This window comes from Thamnophis sirtalis, unplaced genomic scaffold (assembly GCF_051295495.1).
Source record: "Thamnophis sirtalis isolate CommonGarterSnake01/CBP01778 unplaced genomic scaffold, rThaSir2_p1.2 scaffold_8, whole genome shotgun sequence".
NCBI classification, from domain to species: Eukaryota; Metazoa; Chordata; class Lepidosauria; order Squamata; family Natricidae; genus Thamnophis; species Thamnophis sirtalis.
In genome coordinates this window covers 81,194,418-81,212,837 of record NW_028261388.1, presented here as the reverse complement: position 1 = coordinate 81,212,837, position 18,420 = coordinate 81,194,418, and the positions used below count along the sequence as shown (strand labels likewise).

At 39.9% G+C, this 18,420-nt stretch overlaps 1 protein-coding gene across 1 annotated transcript in view; it reads left to right on the top strand.

The window, feature by feature from the left end:
* Positions 1–18,420, top strand: part of MYO10 (myosin X) — a 161,015-nt gene that overhangs the window by 14,629 nt on the left and 127,966 nt on the right. Inside the window, exon 2 of the mRNA XM_087721987.1 lies at positions 17,375–17,473. Within this exon, the coding sequence (XP_087578113.1) occupies positions 17,375–17,473 (99 nt within the window). The remainder of the gene's footprint in view (positions 1–17,374; positions 17,474–18,420) is intronic.

Sequence of the window (18,420 nt, the reverse complement as noted above, 5' to 3'; positions counted from 1 at the left end):
AAAAACAGTCTACATCAATGTACTATGAATATGCTTGCATGTACAGTAGATATGTGTAAAGATTTTGTAATAATAGAGAATGAGTATGTTCTTGCCTAATGGGTGTGCCATTTATGGAGCAAGCTAATTAAGCTGAGTACTCAAATACAAAAGAGATCTATTCAAAGTGCACGTTATAATTTTTGGAGGGTTGCCTCGGAGTAGACATGCTAGATTATCTATTCATGCATTCAAAAATGAAATACTACCATTATTTTGGATAACTAACGAAAGGCAGTTGCTCGACTTTCTCTTGCTCATCATTTTATACATGTTTATATATTTTATATATGTTTATACATATCTAGAAAAAAAATTAATCAAGAGAAATGTGCTGTAGTGTTTTCTTTCCCAGAACTGAAAAGTAATTGTTGATTGCTTTCAACATCAAATAGGAAAAATGATGTATGAAGGCTGTGTGTGTGTTTTTTTTTTAAATGCTTGAGCTGAAAGGGACCAATACTTTATAGAATGAAAAATTAGAATATCTGGTTCTGAGGAATTAATGTTTCTGGTGTTTAAAAATATGAAATACATTTCTTATGATTTAAAAATGAAATTAATTCATTAGAAGATATTATGTTGTTTATTAGACCACACAAAGTGTGTTTTCAAAAGGACAGACATGAGATTTATGAGCAATTCGAACCTTAATTCGTATGATTTAGTCATGTTCAACTATAGTCTTATTTTGATTTTGAATCAACTACATACTGTATGCCAATAGAATTTTGGGAATTAATATTGTGGTTAAGGATTCAATGTGATGTTGAACTATATTCTTTAAAACATGGTCATTTCATAAACATGCCTGGCTAGGCATGGCAAAGGTATTAATTTTATATAACTAAAAAGAATCTTGCTTTCCTGATTTTAAGTAATAGATTCAGGTTATGAGTTTCTTGCTTATTTTTGAAAAGCCTTTGTGTTCTAAAAGTGTGAAGAAGATGAAATAAACAAAAATAGGCTCAATTTTTGTATGATTGTTGATAGTAATTATGCAGATATTTTTTTTCTGTTATAAATTCCTTTTTTGTCATTTATTTTAATCATTACAATACATCTAGGATTTATTTCTTCATGTTTCCCTATTATGGTGATAGGGAGTTGTCTTTTATCCATGAAAAACCATCCGAAACTTAACTTCTGAGGAGTTGAATGATCCGGAAAGCTATCTTTTGGGAAGATTAGGGTCATAGCAATTTGCAAACAAACTCATAGCTTCCTCAGTTTCTTGCCAAGACTTGCCAAGGCTTGTTAATGACACATGTTTTTCACTTAGCCAACTTAAGAGTTATACAAATATCCTTGAGGTTTAAAATCTATGGTTTTGTCTCCCTTATGCAGATATCAGAATGATTCACCTTTGTCATTTTTCTAAAAGGCTGATATGAAAATGAATAAAATGTGAATAGTAATCATTCTTATCGGACATCTGCATATTTCTTACAACTGCATATTTCTTCTTGAGGTGTATATATGTGTGTGTATACATACACTTGTGTGTGTGCGCGCGCGCACCCATCCCCTATAATCTCCTGTTCCCTGTTATAAAAAAAGAAGTTTATTGTCATGCTTATGTAAATAAAAAATAGAACCTGGATTAGAATAGGTTTTTTATTCTCACTACATAAGGGCTAAACTTTTATGAAGTGGATCTTCTAATCTCTCTGTAGCTTCCTGGGACTTTTATCAAGTTTTTGATTTTAAAAAAAATCAGATTGGGATTAGATGATCTTTTGTGGGGAACACTATGTTCCTGGAGCGTCATCCTGAATCCAAAGTTAGATCCTCCATTTTTCCTTGTATACCGATTTGTGGGATACATTTAAATGAGCGAAAATGTTTAGGCATGTATGATGACTTGACTCTTAACCAGTGGTGGGATTCAGCCAGTTCGCACCTATTCGGGAGAACCGGTTGGTAACTTTCTAAGCAGTTCGGAGAACCGGTTGTTGGAAGAAATCTCATTTTGTTTTTTCCACACTTTACAGGGCTAATCCTGTAAGGAAGGCAGGAAGGAAACATTCTGATGTTGTTTCTAGCTTAATCTTTATTGACCTGCTTACAGAAACTGCCTCTCCGGTTAACCCTTATTACATTGTAACAGCAAAGGCGAAGCGCCCATCGACCTGAGTGACCTTGAGTTGGCCACGCCCACCCAGTCACATGACCACCGAGCCCCACCTACCCAGATGGTCATTAGGGCAGAGAACCGGTTGTTAAATTATTTTAATCCCACCGCTGCTCTTAACTGTTTTGTTTAGTAATTCTTCATGTAGCTAATCTTTTAAGTGTATAGTTGAAATAATAATTTGAGGAAAAGCTTATACTTACTAGGAATGATAAATGAATGAAATTGCAAGATGAGAATTATATGTGGAAGGTATTAAAATTAGGTTTATTCAGGCTAGGTTCAGTGGAAATAATTGCACATAAACGGTTTGGTGTTAACTATATGTTTTGTAGAACATGTTTCACTTTGGGGAAATGGGAGTTCCCCAAAAGTGGTTCAGTGCAAATGGATTGCTCATAGCACTTACTGTTGTACGCCATTTAACACCAACATATTCCTCTGTAGAACTGAAAGTTTATCTATACCAGTGTTTCTTAACCTTGGCGACTTTAAGTCCCGTGGACTTCAACTCCCAGAATTCTGGGAGTTGAAGTCCACGGGACTTAAAGTTGCCAAGGTTGAGAAACACTGATCTATACCATCAGTCTCCCTTATTCATAATTTCAAAATCATAGTTGATAACCCTTCAGGAATGAAAATGCAGAAGAGCATGTGAAAGATTTCGTCGAAGTTTGTCTTAATGGTGGGTAGTAAATATTTATGTGGAAACCGACCTTAAGGGCAAAGTGATGCTGATCTTTGTCGTCTATATTTACTAGCAGCTTGTCTACTTAAGTGTGTATGTATGAGTCAGTTGTCTGAAATTAACTTCTTGAATTAGTTTATATTTAAATTGGAATATCACAACCTTAATAACATTACTAATAATATGTTAATGTGCATTGTTACAAACATTTTTCTTGTTGGGTTAGTGCATTGAAATATATTAGCGTATACGTATTCCATTCTTCCTTCAAGGAGTTCCTTACAACAACGCGCTTATTCAGCACAAAACTTGGTAACACTGATACATCATTACAAGAAAGAAGAAAGAAACATTGGCTTTGGGTTTTCTCCTCTGTCACAATTTTATGTCGCATAAAATTGGGAATCCGATAAATGACTGGTATAAATTTAGATTGCATTCTTCCCTGTCTTTTTGTCGAGGAGGTGGTGTTAAGAGCCGAGGTGGCGCAGTGGTTAGGGTGCAGTACTGCAGGCCACTTCAGCTGACTGCTATCTGCAGCGGTTCAAATCTCACCGGCTTATATATACCGCTTCATAGGGCTTTCAGCCCTCTCTAAGCGGTTTACAGCGTCAGCATATCGCCCCCACAGTCTGGGTCCTCATTTCACCCACCTCGGAAGGATGGAAGGCTGAGTCAACCTTTGAGCCGGTGAGATTAGAACCGCTGAACTGCAGATAACAGTCAGCTGAAGTGGCCTGCAGTACTGCATCCTAACCACTGCGCCACCTCGGCTCTTAAAAATAGTTCATCTGCTCCTGAATCAAACTATGATTGTCAAAGCTAAGCTAAATGAAAATGGATTGAAATGTTAATATTTGACAGGGCCAGCATTTAATCCAGATACAGGTGATGCAAAGAAGATTTCAAGCAGGGAAATAACTCTAAAGTCGTCACGAAACTTTCTGGTGCTATTGAGTCTAACTTTATGATAAAACGTGAAGACAATAAAGTCTATAAAATGGCTCACCTTTTCGTTTTCCCTTTGCCTTTCTCCTGAATTCTAGTTAGCCTTAATTACAGTTAAAAAGGATGCCAAACCTTTGTTTCAGATAAAGGCAGTAGGGAAAAATGGTGTTTTAGACAGCTGCAGGAAGGGAGTGTAAAATCATAGCAGCTGTGTTCTCCTAAGCATGGATGCATTGCCATCTGCTTTGATGTTGGATAGAAACATTTGTGAAATGTTTTTTCCTTTTACAGTTACATAATTACAGTGATATAAAATGTAATGTGCTACTGGCAGGCTGCATTAATGATTTTTTTTTCAAATGGAACCATACCTGAAAGGTTCCAGCACAAATGCGCGCACAACAAAAGCGCGCCTGACTAAACCGCGGTGTCTAAAGCGCGGTGACAAAACCGCGCGACGAATGAGCGACTAATTAGCCCTGAAGCGCGCTGACAAAAGCGCGCCGACAGAAGCGCGCTGTAACGTAACCCTCAACCTAACCCTCAACCTAACCCTAAACCTAACTGTAAATCTTACCTTAAATGAAATCGTGCTTCTGTCGGCGCGCTGTTGTCGGCGCGCTGTTGTCGGTGCGCTTTTGAAATCGCAGTTTTAGCGCCGTGGTGTTGTTGGCGCGCTTATGACGTTCGCGCTTTTGACGGGTCACGACCTGAAAATGGCAAAAACACTAAAAAAAAGTGAGAGAATATGCAGCGGCACAAAGAATAATGGCGTGTGTTTAAAGCAGCTGCATCTTTCCGTGTGATTGTGCAGCTACGGTGCAAAATAATCTTTTTGGAATTGAATTTGAAGTATTGCACCACTCCAGGAGTCCTCTTAATGCCCACATTCCTTTTATCTTTTTATGTCCTAAAGGCAGGTGATATCTAACATAAACATATCACCAAATTAAAATTTGCATCACTTAAAAATGAAAATTCTGCAAAGTAGCTTTATTTTCATAGCAGATTGCCTATCTAATGTGCTTCAACAAGGTATTCATATACTGGCTGGAATTGTAGAAATCTGGAGAAAAAATCACACTGAGGAAGTTTGAATTCAAACATCATGGAATTACTTCTCCAAATGCTAATTTTCAGTGTTGAAATATGTGATATTCCCATTTGCATACACTGTTCTCTATCTTGTCAAGAGTCGAGGTGGCGCAGTGGTTAGATGCAGTACTGCAGGCCACTTCAGCTGACTGTTATCTGCAGTTCGGCGGTTCAAATCTCACCGGCTCAGGGTTGACTCAGCCTTCCATCCTTCCGAGGTGGGTGAAATGAGGACCTAGATTGTTGGGGGCAATATGCTGACTCTGTAAACCGCTTAGAGAGGGCTGAAAGCCCTATGAAGCGGTATATAAGTCTAATTGCTATTGCTATATATTCATTCTCTATAACTTTTGTTTGCTATAGCATAGAGCCAGGGGTATGAAAGTCAACACCCGCTGGCTGAATCCACCCATGATGTGGTTGGATCTGATCCGTGGAGTCATCCTGGAAAAGGGGCCAGCCCGCATGGCTTCAGCCTGGTATATCTGTGTCATTTTGGCTCGGTTTACCCAATGCGAAGAGGAAAAATCGGCATGGCTTCAGCCCAGTCTACCTAATATGAACATCAGGCCAGATTTCGGGCCGGTCTACCCAATGCAAAGAGGAAATATTGGGCCAGCAGTTTGGGGAGTGGCATTGAAGCTTGCCACGCCCACCCAGCTGGCAATGCCCACCCAGTCAGCCACACCCAGTGATTGGTGTCAAGCTGGCCATGCCCGCCTGCCCGCCCCCTCCCCCCCCAAGGTCAACCACAGCCCTGATGCATCCCTCAATGAAATAGAGTTTGGTAAATTATGGCTTGCACTGTTCTGTCAATCACTGGCACACTAGTTTCAGGCCTTGTTTTAACAATAACACGTTGATTGACATAGAATGACCATTTTATTTATGGTAAAGTAGGATACGGAAAAGGGACATGGTGGCTCAGTGGCTAAGACGCTGAGCTTGTCGATCAGGAAGGTCGGCAGTTCAGCAGTTCGAATCCCAATGCTGTGTAACAGAGGGAGCTCCTGTTACTTGTCCCAGCTTCTGCCAACCTAGCAGTTTGAATGAAAGCATGTAAAAATGCAAGTAGAAAAATAGGAACCACCTTTGGTGGGAAGGTATAACAGCGTTCTGTGCACTTTTGGTGTTTAGTCATGCCAACTACATGACCACGGAGACGTCTTCGGACAGCACTGGCTCTTTGGCTTTGAAACAGAGATGAGCACTGCCCCCTAGAGTCAGGAAGGACTATCACATATATGTGAGGGGAACCTTTACCTTATCTTTAGACCATTTTTTCTAACTCCACTAATTTTGTTATTAGAAGAACTGCACCTTTTAAACTGTCCTTTGAATAAAAAAAAATTCTAAATGATGGTATGTGGGAATATTTAATATAATTTAGTGTTTTTCTTTTAAAAGTTCAATGTTAGCCAGGCAGAAGGATAGTCTTTGTGTCAGCTTCTGCTTTGCTGTTGCTTCAGCTGCCATGAAACGGGGAGGGAGGGCATGGTATTTGGGTGGGGTTACTCGATGTGCTGGAGGAATGTTCTGGAGTTCTCTGGATGGTCAGACTACGCATGCGTGGGTGTTTCCCGCCTGGGTTAACGGCATCGACATTCCATCTTCGTGATGCCTTTTGAAGTTATCTCACACCTGACACTTGAAGGACTTATGATTGGACTAGGCCTATGATGCCAGGGGGGAGTGGAATGGGCTATTCTATATATCAACTGCTTTCGCGCCTAATTAATCAGACTTCGCTATGCAACCGCTCTTTAACCATTTTTAATTAGTAAAAATACATTTGATTTTCCACGTATGGAGTCTCATGGTTTTTCTTTCCTAATTATTAAATGGAGAGGTGCTGACACTTTGACTATTTACTTGTTTAATCCTTTGTGGTTAATACTTTAACTTGATTTCTCTATGAGTTTTGTTATTTTTCTCAGGAACCGAACATTTTTTGGGAAAACGAAAGCACAAAATTAAAGGTTAGGGTATATAATAAGAAATGATGTCTTTGGTTTATCTGATTTAAGCCAGCCTATTTACAAATTTTAATATTTGGGGGAAAAAAGTTAGATTTTTATTACAGTCTCAAACAATGCAAAATTGGGATTTGGGTCTCTTGCAGTAATACCTTATATGTTGTTTAAAGAGCAGAGCAAAACATTTTGAATCGGAAAATTGTTAAGTCTCCACTAATTTCAAAGAAGAAAATAATTGCCACTGGATTGAGGAGCTCAAAGGAATTAAGTTGCAGAATTATTTGTTTGCTACTTCCTTAAAAATAAAAGATGCCTTCCAGGTTTTGATTAGGTTAATGTTTTCAGAGCATGTATTTTTTTTCATGCATACTTCATTCTGTTATGAACATCTGAAGGAACACCCCCGCTTTCCCTGGAAACAAAATAAAGGATGTCCGATATTAAATTCCTCAAGGAGTATAAACATCCTTCTTTATTTCTTCAAGACAAAGAATTATAATCTCCATGTATCTATAACTCTGCATATATCAATTTCTAATACAAGCAGGCTGTTAATATTCTCAAATTGCTTTCAGATATGGTTCATATGGTGGATTCCCAAACTTTAAAAAATATTACTACAAGCTGATCAGATGAAGTCTTTAAGAGACCAGCTATAGCAGGGGTGTCAAGCTCAATTTCATTTGAGGGCTGCATCAGGGTTGACCTGAGGGAGGGCAAAATGGGTGTGGCCAGCTCAATGTCACTCATGTTGGCGGCCCAAGCACTTTCCCTGTGAAAACATGTTGCCGAGCTCTTTTTTTCTTTTTCTTTTGGCTGTGACAGACTCCTGCAACCCTCTGCCAGCAAAAACGGAGCTCAGGGGGCCCCGCCTGTGGCCCTTTCAAGCTCTGTGTCAGGTCTGCAATTATATTCCTTTCAGAATTTTGGCCTGCCACACTTTCTCTTATTTCCTTATGCTGTTTCATTAGTATAGTTGATGGGAGGGGGGAATAGAAAGGGGTAGGATTGTGGAATGTGTTGTTTTCATTCTTTACTAGAAGCTCAAGGTCATCTTTTGTCTCCGCACTTTTACACCTGACCAGAAGCAACTGGGTGGAGATGCCAGCGTGGAAGAAGAAGATTGGACCATGTGATGGATTGTGGGTGTGGGAACAAGATCATGAACTTTTAACTGGTGGACTTCCGGTGGGCGGGGCCTGACAGAGGGTTGTTATCTCTAACAGCTCTGGAATCTTGGCGTTGTTAATCTGTCTAAACAGCAATCTATCAAGCTGTTTAGCAGTTTATCTATCCTCCCTTCGAGCTTAGAAGAGAGTGATGAGCAGCTATGCATCGGAAGTTTTCCAACTAGCTCTTTCAGCATAAACGCTGGGAGGAGAATGGGAAAGCACCAGCGGTAGCATGGCAGCTCCGTGCCAGGATTAATTCTGCCTTTTGTTGCAGAACGAAGGTTTTTGCTCATCCTCAGCACAATGATTTATTATGGACCTCAAGCCGAGCTGAACCAATACTTGTGAACTTCTTAATTGTATGTATAAATCCTTAGCTCCATTGTAAAGAATTCCTTCTGCTGATTACTTGCTGAAAGCTCTATAAAAATGGCGCCGAGATGTGTAGGAGGGGTGTGCATCGGGTAGAGCTTTTGCGAAGCCTAAAAGTGATTTACTATAAAGAAGAGATTTATTATCAAAACAAACAGCAATTGCTGTATAATTGGACTGCCTGGCATCTGCAGGCGACCCCCTGACAAGGGGAATTCTACAGAAGGAATTAATCGATGCGTTAAAAAAATCATGCTGTTACAATGGAAATAAAATTTAACTTTTAACTGGGTGGAATTCTGATGTCATTTCCAGAATTGGGATTAACACAGATGTGCTAAGATGTCTGCTTTATTAAATTGGAACTTTAAGGATCATTTTGCCTTGGACTCTGATTTAATTCTACATGATACTTGGAACGCTGACATTATCCCAATTTTTCACACTGATGACTGTTGCAGTATCCCCATAGTCACATGGTTTAAATTTAGCACCTTGGCAACTGACCCATATTTATGATGCTCGCAGCATCCTGGAGTCATGTGATCCCCTTTTGTGATCTTCTGACAAGTGAAGTCAATGGGGAAGCCAGATTCAGTTAACAACCATGATGCTAACTTAACAACTGTGATGATTCACTTAACAGCTGTTGGCAGCAAAGGTCGCTGGATGGGGCAAAACTCACTTAAAAACTGTCTCGCTCAGTGGTGGGATTCAAATAATTTAACAACCGGTTCTCTGCCCTAATGACCATCTGGGTAGGTGGGGCTTGGTGGTCATGTGACTGGGTGGGTGTGGCCATCTCAAGGTCACTCACGTCAATGGGCGCTTCGCCTTAGCTGTGACAATGTAATAAGGGTTAAGCGGAGAGGCAGTTTCTGTAAGCAGGGCAATAAAGATGAGGCTAGAAACAAGACCAGAATGTAAAGTGGGGAAAAACAAAATGAGATTTCTTCCAACAACCGGTTCTCCCAACTGCTTAGAAAGTTACCAACCGGTTCTCCCGAATAGGTGCGAACCGGCTGAATCCCACCACTGAATTGTACGTATGAAAGCCATTAGTAACTCCTCTTATATATGTTTTTATGAGCAAAAGATATTCCAGTATTCTAATGTTCTCTTACTAGAAAGGTGTTCAAAGCTTTATGAACATTTTGATTGCCTTCTGTATTTTTCCAGTTCTGGAATAATATTTATCAAATCTGACCACCAATATTGTACATCCTGTCCCTGGTACAAATACACCATAGATTTGTATAAGGATGTTGGCAGTTTTATTTTCAGTCCCTTTCTTAATGATCTTTATCATGGAATGTTTGCAGCTGCTGCACAAAAAGTTGACATCTTCACTGACCCAAAATTTTTCTCTTGTTAGTTACACACAGCCCAGACCTTATAGTATATGTGAAGTTAGGGTGGGTTTTTTATTTATTTTTAAAATGCCCAGGATTCTTAAATTCCACCATGTTTGCTGTTGGAATGGCCATTTGCTTTGTTTAAAAAGCCCTTCATAACCAATTTTAGTTTTCATCACCCTAAATAGCTGGGTATTATCTGCAAACTTAGTGCCACGGATCTTTTTTAGAAGGGGTGATGACAGACAGAGATCAGGTTTTATGAGAAAACTCCTTTTACATTTGCAAGAGCTTGCTCTTTTCTATATAATTTTAACTTGGTTTATTTTAGTTAGACATCATTTTTAACCACAAAGGGTTTTTTCCCCCTGTATTACATATCTTTCTCTGCTATAATGTTAACTTGTTCACTTCTGTCCTCAGTTCTCCATGGTTATTACTCTGTTCACACCTTCTTGGCTGTTTTACAGCTCAGCTCCTAGACTTATTATTGCTTTTAGTTGTTTTGACTATCTCTTATCTCTCCCCACACTTCTTTCTTCAGAGTCACTTGTTCTTGTTTTCTTCCAACTTCCTTGTTGAAGCATCTGGGTTTGAAGTTAAAAGGACAGTTCCTTGTCTCCTGTTTTTACTTTCCTCCCAATGACCTATGTGAGAACTTTCAAATATTCCCACCCCTCCTTTCTCATCTCCAGATCTCCATCAGTACTCTTCCTTCCACCGTTCACCACTTCATTCTTCTTCTCCTTAGAACTTTTTTGAGTCAGGTTTATTTTTTATGGACTTCGTACCTTTGGGTCCTCTCTTTTTATCCAATTGTTTTTTTTTCCTTTTCTTTCTTTTTTCCTTTCTTTTTTTCCCTTCAAGCATATCTCCAAAATGCTATTGAGATGCTGTCACAACAAACAGTCCCTTCTTCAATCATTGCTGCCAGGTCTTATCTGTTCTTCGATACCTTTCAGCCCCACCAAACTCCTTTCAAAAAGATATTGTAACTGATAAAAAAAGGCAGATGGTTTTAGCCCGTGATCACTATTTGCTCTAAGGAACCCTTGATGAGGAATTTTCTCTGTCCTTTTGAAAAATCCAGATATACACTACACTAGATAGATTCATTTCCATTCCCATGCCCACTGGAATTCTCAAAATAACAGTAGAAATCTGGTGACTAGTGAAGCAGAATATATACCGTAAAAGCTATGCTGATTTTATTTCATCGCGACTGTTTCTTTATATGCTTTATATGTTATTTTTGACATTCTCTTATCAATTTGTCCCAAACATATGTTAAACTGATTAGGCCAGCGATGGGGAACCTTTTTTGGCTCGCGTACCATAAGTGAAGGGAGTGCAGGGGGGGTCGCGTGAGGGCGTGCCGCACCCATAATGCAATGCGTGACACTCCGGTGCACATGCGCGCACCACAGGCGCCCCCTCCCATTTTTTGCATGCTTGTTTTGTTATAATAGCTTTCTTCATTGGGAATCATTTGACCAAAAAAGATAGCCTCTCTATTGTAGTTTTATAAAGTTTGGGATTTGGCTGTCTCACAATCACTGAAGTCACCTTGACAGTCTCTGGAGAGGAGGTGTCCTTGGCCTTCTATGCTCCCCCCTTTTTTTTTACAAGTCTCTTCTTGCTTGTCCTGGTTGCAGTCGGTCTTTCTGTTTCTAAATGTGCTTTCTTGGGCCTGAGTTGTTCACTGAGGAATATGACTCCATGCACCAGCTAATTCATTTAAAAAGCGAACGAGCCTCAGATATGAACCCCTCCCGTCAGACCATGTGTTTCACAAAGAAAGCAAACATTTCTACCCTCCAGCCAGAACCAAATATACAGCCGCATTCAAACACTCCTTAAAGCAGCTGATCGGCTGTTAGAACTCCGTCTTCTTCAAAAATAAATGAGTGGTATAATTTAGGTTTTGGCTGCCGGGGAAACCAGGGTCCTCCAGTTCCAGCCTCAGTCAAAGAAGCCCTCTGTCAAGGCAGCCTCCCTCAGTAACCAAGAAAGAAACCACTCAACTCCATTTTGTAGAATTAAGAGTACTTTTACTGGTCATGAGTTGATAGCAGCTAGGCAAAGCAAGATCTGAGACAAAAGCGCGCGTAATCATAGATATCAATATGTGACCCAATCCCCTCCCCTTGGTAACCCCATCCCATAGTCCAATCCGCACACCCCACAGGTGTCATGTGGGAGACATCTTCAAAAAGCATCATCAGGTTGGGATGCCGGACAGCTGGCCTTGGCGGCAAATCTTCTATCTGCAGCATGCGTAGTAGACGGTGAGAACAACTCACCGTCTACAACTCCCAAGAGCCGAGGTGGCGCAGTGGTTAAATGCAGCACTGCAGGCTACTTCAGCTGACTGCAGTTCTGCAGTTCGGCTGTTCAAATCTCACCGGCTCAGGGTTGACTCAGCCTTCCATCTTTCCGAGGTGGGTAAAATGAGGACCCGGATTGTTGTTGGGGGCAATATGCTGACTCTGTAAACCGCTTAGAGAGAGCTGAAAGCCCTATGAAGCGGTATATAAGTCTAACTGCTATTGCTATTGCTATTGCTAACTCCCTTTTAACAGTCACTCCTGCACTGAATACTTCCCCACCCAAATACCATGCCTTCCTCCCCGTCTCAATGGCAGCCGAAAGCTGTAACGTTCCCGTGGTTCGTCCATGAGGCCAATGTGGAGAAAAGACAGGACACAATCTTTCTCGGGACGGAGCGACCCAGATTGGGGGTCTGAGAGCCCCTTTTATTGAGATAGGACAAAGGCAGGAGGAGCAATAGCGTGTGATTAAAAACAGCCTGTAAAAGTACAATTTCTAATCTACTGCTCAGGGAAGTTCTGTCTATATGTGGTCAAATCCTGGGCGTCATTGGTAGGGCACATCTCAGGATGTTATGCTATGAACTATCAGGATGTTATGGAGTTTTAGGAGTTTGTTTTCTCCTGTGTGGTTCAGCGTGGCTCTGCATGCCCCGTTATGAACTGGGCCATGGGTGACCCACACCTACACAAGGAATTATATTACAACAGAAAGCAAGCAGCAAAACAGAGGCTGACACCTTCTATGTAACTTTGAGCCACATTTTTTTCTCAACCCACCGACCTTACATATTGACATTTCAAAAAAAGAGGGGCGGAGGGGGGAAATCAGAGTTAAGTTCTATTTTTTTTGAAATCAGTTCCTCGCTTGACTGGTTAAAGGAGATCCCTACTCATTGCAGATGTGTAGGCGGCTGGCTGATTGCATAGGGTACAATGACTGTGGGCCAAAGAGGCATCTTCTCTCCTGGAAGATTAGGGAAGCATTGCTAGACTGTCAATTGCTGTTGGTTCTTTTACTCCCTCTCTACTCCCACCCCCATTCCTGACAAGTACTTGAGAGACCGCCTGCTGCCAATTACCTCCCACAGACCCATTAGATCTCACAGGGTTGGCCTCCTCCGGGTGCCATCTACCAGCCAATGCCACCTGGCTATTACCCGGGGGAGGGCCTTCTCTGTGGCGGCTCCGGCCCTTTGGAATGAACTCCCCGCAGGGATTCGGACCCTCACCTCTCTCCAGGCCTTCCGAAAAGCTATCAAAACCTGGCTTTGCCGGCAGACCTGGGGGTGATGAGTTCCCTCCCCTCTCGACATGTATGGTTGTGCGACTGTTGTCTACTTTTATTATTTGTATTTTGTCTTTTATGTTCCCCTTTTTTTTCGCCCTTGAATTGTTCGCCGCCCTGAGTCCTCCCGGAGAAGGGCGGCATACAAATAATAAAATACAAATACAAGTTTTTCACATTTCTGAGGGAGGGATTTAATACAGAAATGTTTTCTGAATGTATTATGTTCCTCCGTGGGGTTCCTTTAAATCGGGAAAGATTCTTGGATTGTGAATGAAAGGGTAAATCCTAAATGGATGGGGAAGATGCGTGTGCTTTCCTGAATGCTCCTCAGAGCAAGAACCAGCTGTAGTCCAGGTGTTTGTGTTTCTGACTTTGCTTAAGCCATGTTGCTTTTCATCTCCAGGCAACAAGCATTATTGTTCTTTTTTTTAAAAAAAAGAAACGATCGGTCGACAAAGAGCATCTGTCTTCCGATAACTGAATTAACTGGACTTTTGACAGACAGCTGCAAATGTCAGTTGGCTTTATCTCGGTAGCTACTGCCGTCTTCCGTCTTCCGTATTGCCCTGTCAGCAGTTGAAGCTGTTTGAACTCACGGAGAAGAGCGTTGATAGGTGGAACAATGAGCCCAGTCTATAAGTCAACACGATCAGTGTCTGTCGCTCTCTGTCTGTATGTTGGCTTGTTGCTTTTTGTGTCTGTGGAGAGAAGAGGAGAGAAAAATGTAAATAACCCCTAGTTAACTATAATAATAATAATAAAGATATGTTAGAGAGAGGAAATGTTAGATGTCCTACTAATTGACTTTTTTTTTCTCTTAGAATATGTTATAAAGATATAAAGTCATGGCAGATTGACTGGAACTGGGGGAAGGGGAAAAAATGCCTGTAGGTGGCTGTGTCTTTGAAATCTTAACTAAATGAGCCAAGGTGGCGCAGTGGTTAAATGCAGCACTGCAGGCTACTGCTAGATCAGCAGGTCAGCGGTTCAAATCTCACCGGCTCAGGGTTGACTCAGCCTTCCATCCTTCCGAGGTGGGTAAAATGAGGACCCAGATTGTTGGGGGCAATATGCTGACTCTCTGTAAACCGCTTAGAGAGGCCTGAAAGGCCTATGAAGCGGTATATAAGTCTACTGCTATTGCTATATTGCTATAAATGAGAATTGTGGTATGGTGATAGTAAAATATATAAATTTTTAAGATATACAACTTAAACTGAATGGAATAGATGTGATTGTGGGCAGAACGCACGACATGTACTTGTGACTGATGGATACGCTTTTTCTGCAAGATGCAACGAAAGATGATGCTTTTATTTTTGTGTTTTTTTCTGTAATGAAACTAATAAAAACTTTTTATAATAAAAAAAAAGAAAATACGTTGGCAACAAGAACGCTTGCAGGTAATGACTGCACTCATTTATAATAACATGGTTTCTATTGTAGCCGGGTTCTTCTGTCAGGAAAGTTATGATAAATGTATGTTGAAATTTATGGAAGACTTGCAATGAGGAGGGAGATTTCCTTTTTCTATCCTCCCTTTCCACGTACATGTTTCCTGCCTGCTCCCATAAGTCTTCGTATATATACATACCAGTGGTGGATTTCAAAAAAAAAAAAAACCTATTCTGTAGGTGTGGCCTATTTTGTGGGCATGGTGTGGCAGTCATGTGATCGGGTGGGAGTGGCCAACTTGTAAAATATGGTGAAACCCATTTAACAATACTCTTGCTTAGCAACCAAAATTTTGGGCTCAATTGTGATCATAAGTTCTTTTTCTTTCCTTTCTTCCTTCTTTCTTTCTTTATTGTGTGTCTCTTTCTCTCTTTCTTTCTTTCCTTCTTTCCTTTCTTTTCCTTCCTTCCTTTCTTGTGTCTCTCCCTCTTTCTTTCTTTCCTTCCTTCCTTCCTTCCTTCTTTCTTGTGTCTCTCCAACTTTCTTTCTTTCTCTTTCCTTCTTTCTCTCTTTCTTTCTTTCTTTTCTATCTTTGTCTCTCTCTCTCTCTCTCTCTCTCTATTCCTTTCTTCCTTTCTTTCTTTCTCTCTTACTCTTTCTCTCACTCTCAGCAGATGATTAACTCGTACAACCAATTATCCGCCACCTCTTCTTCTTTAGAGGTCAGCGGAGGATCGACTGCAATTACTGATTTGGAGATAAGCTAAGAACAATAACTTTGCATTAGATCCTAACAAAACTTCCATTTTGGTTGACTATTATCATAATAAATTTTCTACCTTTATCTGTTATTTTAATTTTTAGTTGATATTTTAGTTTTATTTATTCCTGAACCTTGTGTATTGCTTGGTTATACTGAATTATATATCCTATAAGGAAATTCTTTTTGGGAAATTTGGGATACAAGCATCATAATAAAAACCAAACACAATCCTGTTTTGGAAATAAGATATATGTATAGACTATCCTAAGTACAGTATTTGTTGAGCGTTAGCAAAGAGGCAGCTTTGTTCAGAAGATGATGATCCAGGATGATTTCAGGTTCACAAGTTTTACAGTTTACATCAGAATGATGACCCTGTTCAGGTTGAGATTATAGCCAAGTGTAAAACCAACTTTTCCTTAACAGGTTGGAACTTGCATATCATCTATAACAGGCCCAAAGGCGGTTTTGATTCAAAAAGAACAGTGTGCTTAAGACAATGGATTTTAAAATGAACAGCTTTTAAATTAATACTTGAAAACTATATGGGAAGAATTATATTTATACTGTAGAGAAAAGAAAATCACTTTTAACTCCTGTAGACATTTTGTGTATCTGTAAGAATAGAAACATGTACGTATAACTTTTAAGTAATCTTTCCCAGGCATAATTATAATTTTTTAGTTTTCCAGTTCTAAGAATCCACTGATAAAGCATTCAAATAATTCAACTTATGACCTTCTTGTTCATTTTTACCCCTTTTATTTTTTCTTTCTTTCAGTGTAATCTCCTTTCAAGACAAATCAGTTAAAAATTATGATCTAAAGCTTATCACCTTGATGTATTATTTTAACCCCTCCACCCACCTAAACTTATTTATGAGGTGGATAGTGGTGAACCAACTGAAGTTCAAATACTTTGGCCGCCAGATGAGAAGAGAGGACTCATTAGAGGGGGAAAAAACACCTTTGATGTTGGGAAAGATTGAAGGCAAAAGGAGAAAGGGACAGCAGAAGATGAGATAGTTAAATGTAGTGGGCATCTATTTAGAGCAGGGGTAGTCAACCTTTTTATACCTACCACCCAGTTTTGTATGTCTTTTAATAGTAAAATTTTCTAACCGCCCACCGGTTCCACAGTAATGGTGATTTATAAAGTAGGGAAGTAACTTTACTTTATAAAATTTATAAAGCAGAGTTACAGCAAACCCCTACCGCCCACCATGAAAGCTGGAACGCCCACTAGTGGGCGGTAGGGACCAGGTTGACTACCACTGGTTTAGAGAGACTCAGGGTGACAGTGGAGGGTGGTGTGGTGGTGGTGACATGTTATGGTCCACGAGATCACAAAGACATGATTTATGCTGCACCATAAATATGAACATCACATGTAATTTTATGTAACTGTAACTCATCTATGTCAGTGGTCTCCAACCTTGGCAACTTTAAGACTTGTGGACTTCAACTCCCAGAGTTCCTCAGCCAGCTGGCTGAGGAACTCTGGGAGTTGAAGTCCACAGGTCTTAAAGTTGCCAAGGTTGGAGACCACTGATCTATGTGACTCAGTGAATTGGAATCACATAAGTTTTGTGGTTTTCTATTTTTTTAAGGTAAACATCTACCCCATAATCTGCTAGGGTTATTAATAAGAAACAGAAATGCGTACTTTTGGATGGGATTTCGTACCTGTTTTGCTATTTATTAAATGGGATCTGCATATGTCTGTTGGGTGTGGGAGATAGGAAAAATTACTGAGATTATACTTGCAAAATTAATTGTTAATTAATGTTGGTTTTTGTTTTTCCCCCCCATTTTAGGGAGTACGAGTTTGGTTGCGAGAAAATGGCCAACATTATCCAAGCACTGTACTTTCCTGTGCAGAAGGAGTTGTTGTGTTCAGGACTGATTATGGGCAGGTAAATGCATTGCTTCCTAATATGTTTTGTCTGTACTGTCTATATCCTGGCACATGAGCGAGTTGTTATGAACTTTTATAGTTTTTTCAGTCCAAAGGCCAGTTTTGGGAGCTGTAATTCCCATGCGGTAACTGTTATTTTTCTTTACAAAACAGAAAGGCATCAAGAAACCCTAAGAGGTTTTAGGAAAGTCTTTCTATGTTTGTATAATCTTTCTAAATTTCCTTCCGTCTCTTCATCTTTTTCCAAACCCAGTGTAGAGAAATAACCAACTTTTCCTGAGTCGTCTCAATGCATGTCAGTCACTACGCTGGAAATGTCATCTGTCTTTTAAAACGACTGAATGTGTTTATTATACTTTTAAGAGTGTGTGCTTATTCTGAGAAAAAGAAGTGGAAAGTTAATCACTTTTACTGTAAATGGCGGCCAAAGCGAGAGTAAGATTTTATGGCTTATCGTACAATGTAAAATTATAGAATTGGGAAGGACCATTGCATCAGTATAAGAATCCAAGTTTAACCATCTCCAACAGATGGCTGATTAGCCACCACTGGAACTCTTCCAATGAATGGAAGCAGACTTCCCTTCTTTATAATTCGTTCCACTGTCAAACTATTCTAACCATGTGAAAGTTTTTCCTAACATGCAATCAAAACCTTGCATGGAACTTAAGATCATTGTTCCGTGTCTCACAATATTCCCCGAAAATATAATCTCACTTTTTCTGAAATATTCGTACAGTCACAAAAGAATAGCAGTTTTTTTTTCTTGGCTGATTACGATTGTTTCTGTGAATAATGTTAAAAGGGTTTTCCTTTTTAAAAGGTTAAACACCCTAAACACAAAGGAATCACATGATATAATTCTGTTTTTGTTAGTTTTTACGCTAACCGAAGGGGATAAAAATAACCGAACACAAAGGAAAACAGAAGTGTAATGAAAAAATG